This window comes from Colobus angolensis, unplaced genomic scaffold (genome assembly GCF_000951035.1).
Source record: "Colobus angolensis palliatus isolate OR3802 unplaced genomic scaffold, Cang.pa_1.0 Scaffold325, whole genome shotgun sequence".
Classification (NCBI taxonomy): Eukaryota; Metazoa; Chordata; class Mammalia; order Primates; family Cercopithecidae; genus Colobus; species Colobus angolensis.
Window position 1 is genome coordinate 628,887 of NW_012116544.1, and position 3,976 is coordinate 632,862.

The following is a 3,976-nucleotide window of genomic DNA, read 5'->3' on the forward strand; positions in this document are numbered from 1 at the left end:
AGGGTCGCCTGAGCCCAGGAGTCTGAGACTGCAGTGAGCCAGTTTCTCAGAACTGCACTCCAGCCTGAGCGATAAAAATAAAAAAACTACCCTTTTGGCAAATTTGTATGTGCACAATACAGTGTTGTTCAAGTCCGTCACCGCGCTGCAGAGCAGCTGTCCAGGACGTACTCACGCGGCATGACTGCGGCTTTGTATCCTCTCTGCTTCCTGACGGGGGGACTTCTGATGAACGGGGTTTTCTGGCGTTTTTCACCCTTGTTCCTTCTTTCTATTTGTCTACAGTTTTCTAATTTCTTTAACGGACAAGTGTTATTTTTATATTGAAAAGAGACGTTAAAAAGTAGCAGAAAAATGCCCAGGTTGTACACCCCCCTACAGAGGAAACGGGTGAGACCAGAGCAGTGGAGCCCCATCCCCAGCCAGGAGGCAGGCGGCCGCAGACCCACCTGCCGAGTCATAGCCTCTGTACTCCAGCCGCTGCAGGCCCTTGATGAGGGTTTCAAAGATCTCCTTCCTGGTCCGGGGGACTCTGTAGTTCATGTAGGCAAAGATTCCTGTTCCAAGAGAAAAAAAATGGCGCATTCGTAAAATACTCAGCTCGTGTTCGGAAGAAGACGCTTGTGGGGATGCACCAAGGTGGCATCACAAAGAACTCCCAGGGGCTTGCGGAGGTGGGTGTGCCCCTCCCCGGGCACAGCTGAAAAACGGTGCGCCCTTTCTTCCCCCTGTGACCCCCAGAAAGTCTATGTCACATGTCTCGGGCTGGCAGTTTCACTGCTGAGAACGCATCCTATGCTGCACTTGCAGGAGGCAGCTTGCAGTGTGGCAACGTCCATAAGAGAAAAGGCAGCCATGAAACTCAGCCACCTTGGGACATCCAGAAGTCCCCACCTCCACGCACTCCCCGATTTGCAGCGCACACATCTAGGAGTGCCACAGGAAGCGACGGCAGCCCCTGAGGCAGATGGGACAAGCACTGGGGTCTTTGCTTCCACGATCCCCCTCTCTGTAAGGCTGGAGCGGGGCCTTAAATAAGCACTATGTGAGCCCGGGCGCGGTGGCTCACGCCTGTCATCCCAGAACTTTGGGAGGCCAAGATGAGTGGATCACCTGAGGTCAGGAGTTCGAGACTAGCCTGGCCAACATGGTGAAACCCCATCTCTACTAAAAATGCAAAAATTAGCTGGGCGTGGTGGCGCGTGCCTCTAATCCCAGCTACTCGGGAGGCCGAGGCAGAAGAATTGTTTGAACCAGGGAGCTGGAGGTTGCAGTGAGCCGAGATCATGCCACAGCACTCCAGTCTGGCAACAGAGCTAGACTCTGTCTCAAAATTAAAAAAGCACCACCTTTATGACAGCAAGAATAAAACCATCTCATGCCCCTTGGCCCCTGCAGAATCCTTATGTTCAAGGTAGGCCTATGAGTCAAGAAGATTTTGTTCCACTTGACTTTCTGTATTCGTATTTCAAGATAATATTTTTCCAAATAGAAAGTTAGCCGTTGTGGTGTTGATTCTGCCTTCCAGATTCCTGCACTCCTCGTTTGTGATGACAGATCCTTGATCTCCTCTCTCCTGCCCTGTGCACGCCCCATCCCCATCCCGTCATCGCTCTGTCCTTTCATCCTCTCTCCTATCACTTAGGAAAACCTGCCCACCTCAAAGCTTAGCTCCAGTCCCCGCCCTGGGCAGGTGTGCTCCTGGCTCTGGCCACCTCAGTGCTCTCACATCATGGGATACCCACAGTCCCCACCAAGGGCACAGGCTGGTGCTTCTATCTTTGTGTTCCTCACTGTGTGTTGGCACCCAGTCCTGTTCACATGTGAAACAGAATGTGTGATAAGTGTGTATTCATATCCATGGAGGGAGGCAACAGTGTGGGTCATAGAAACGTCACTGGGTTTCAGGCATATTCACAGTAACTGTCCTCGTTGGCTTGGGCTGCTGTAACAAAATACCACAGACTGTGGGTCATAAGCCACAGACATTTGTTCTCACAGTTCTGGAGGCTGAGAAGTCCAAGACCAAGGTGCCGGCAGACTCAGTGTCTGGTGAGGGCCCATTCCTCACAGTGACTTCTCATTCCAACCTCATATGGTGGAAGGGGCGGGGGTCTATCTGGAGGTCTTATTTTTTTGAGATGGAGTCTCGCTCTGTTGCCCGGGCTGGAGTGCAGTGGTGCGATCTCGGCTCACTGCAAGCTCCGCCTCCCGGGTTCACACCATTCTCCTGCCTCAGCCTCTCGAGTAGCTGGGACTACAGGCACCCGACACCATGCCCAGCTAATATTTTTTGTATTTTTAGTAGAGACAGGGTTTCACCGTGTTGGCCAGGATGGTCTCGATCTCCTGACCTCATGATCTGCCCACCTCGGCCTCCCAAAGTGCTGGGATGACAGGCATGAGCCACCATGCCCGGCTAATTATTTTTTATTTTTAGTAGAGACAGGGTTTCACCGTGTTGGCCAGGATGGTCTTGATCTCCTGACCTCGTGATCCACCCTCCTTGGTCTCCCAAAGTGTTGGGATTACAGGCGTGAGCCCCTGCACCCGGCCCCGCAGTTTTTAAATAAGGGCACTCATCCCATTTGTGAGGCCCCTGTCCCCATAACCTACTCACCTCCCCAAGGCCCCACCTCCTACTGACATTGCCATGCGGGTGAGGATTTCAGCAGACAACGATGGGGGAACACAAACTCTCAGACCACAAAAGCAACTCGCCTTACCGAGAACGCCCTGTGGACTGGGCACTGGGCCACCAGGTCCCAGAGTCATCCTATGCTTGAAACAGCCTCTGAGGCCAGTCCGTGGCCCTCCTCTTAACTTCTGGACCAGAGCCCCAGGGGAGGCTGTGACTCGTCCAAAGCCAGAGTGGAACCAAGAATCCCCAACTCAGGACTTAAACATTCCTACCCACTGGCCAGCGTCCGGGGATGGAGGCCACGAGGGTTACAAGAAGGTTTATTTTCCCAACTACGTTTTGCTGGGATGAGAGAAAGATCTGATTAGGACTGAAATGTTTCCAGAGGTGAACCTCAGAGAGGACAACCTGCCCACAGATAACGGAGAGTTGACCGTGATTATACACGAAACCACCTGGAACATCTCTGGTCGTTGAAAGATCAGATTCATGTCAATACGCTACCTCTGAATAAATGATTAAACCTCAATGAAATGAATGTTATATTCCTGAACTGTGAGTGAGGTCCCATCATATAAACTTAATTAATCTATAAACAGTCAAAAATAGGCAATAAAATTAAATAGTACTATAAATTATACTTAACATGCTTCCTGAAAGCTACTGTACACAGGATATGTTTGCACACATGTACTAAGGAGGGGATTTATATATAAAAATATGTACACTGTGCTTTCTGAGCAGTTATAGGCGATTTCTTTTAAAATCTGCCAAGGGCAATTTTCTCAGTAGGCTATTTTTGTCCTCCTTGCCGTCTTTAGGTCAGGTGAGAGAAGTTGAATGTAAGGTCTGTGTGTGCAGTTCAGGCCCTTATGCGGCAGGGCTGAAGTGGCCCCACTGAGGGTCGCACAGGGCTGCTGCTGCTATTTATGGTTCCAGAGGCTCACACGACAGCCACCAAACATCTGGGCACGGGAGGTACTTTTGTCACCTTATTTTTTTAAAAGATAGTTACTTTTTGATATGGTTTCACTGTGTCCCCACCCAAATCTCATCTTGAATTGCAGCTCCTACAATTCCCCAGTGCTAGGAGGTAACAGTATCACAGGGGCGGATCTTTCCCATGCTATTCTCGTGAGAGTGAGTAAGTCTCACGAGATCTGATGGTTTTATAAAGGGGAGCTTCCCTGCACAAACTCTCTTCTCTTGTCTGCCGCCGTGTGAGACGTGCCTTTCACCTTCCGTCATGATTGTGAGGCCTCCCCAGCCATGTGGAACTATGAGTTCATTAAACCTTTTTCTTTTGTAAATTGCCCAGTCTTGGGCATGTCTTTA

General features: G+C 50.5%; 1 protein-coding gene across 1 annotated transcript in view; it reads right to left on the bottom strand.

Moving 5' to 3' along the window:
• Positions 1-554, bottom strand: part of GFPT2 (glutamine-fructose-6-phosphate transaminase 2) — a 39,740-nt gene extending 39,186 nt beyond the window's left edge. The window contains exon 1 of the mRNA XM_011951733.1: positions 450-554. Coding sequence (XP_011807123.1) covers positions 450-543 — 94 coding nt within the window. The 5' untranslated portion in view covers positions 544-554. The remainder of the gene's footprint in view (positions 1-449) is intronic.
• Positions 555-3,976: the final 3,422 nt, after the last annotated feature.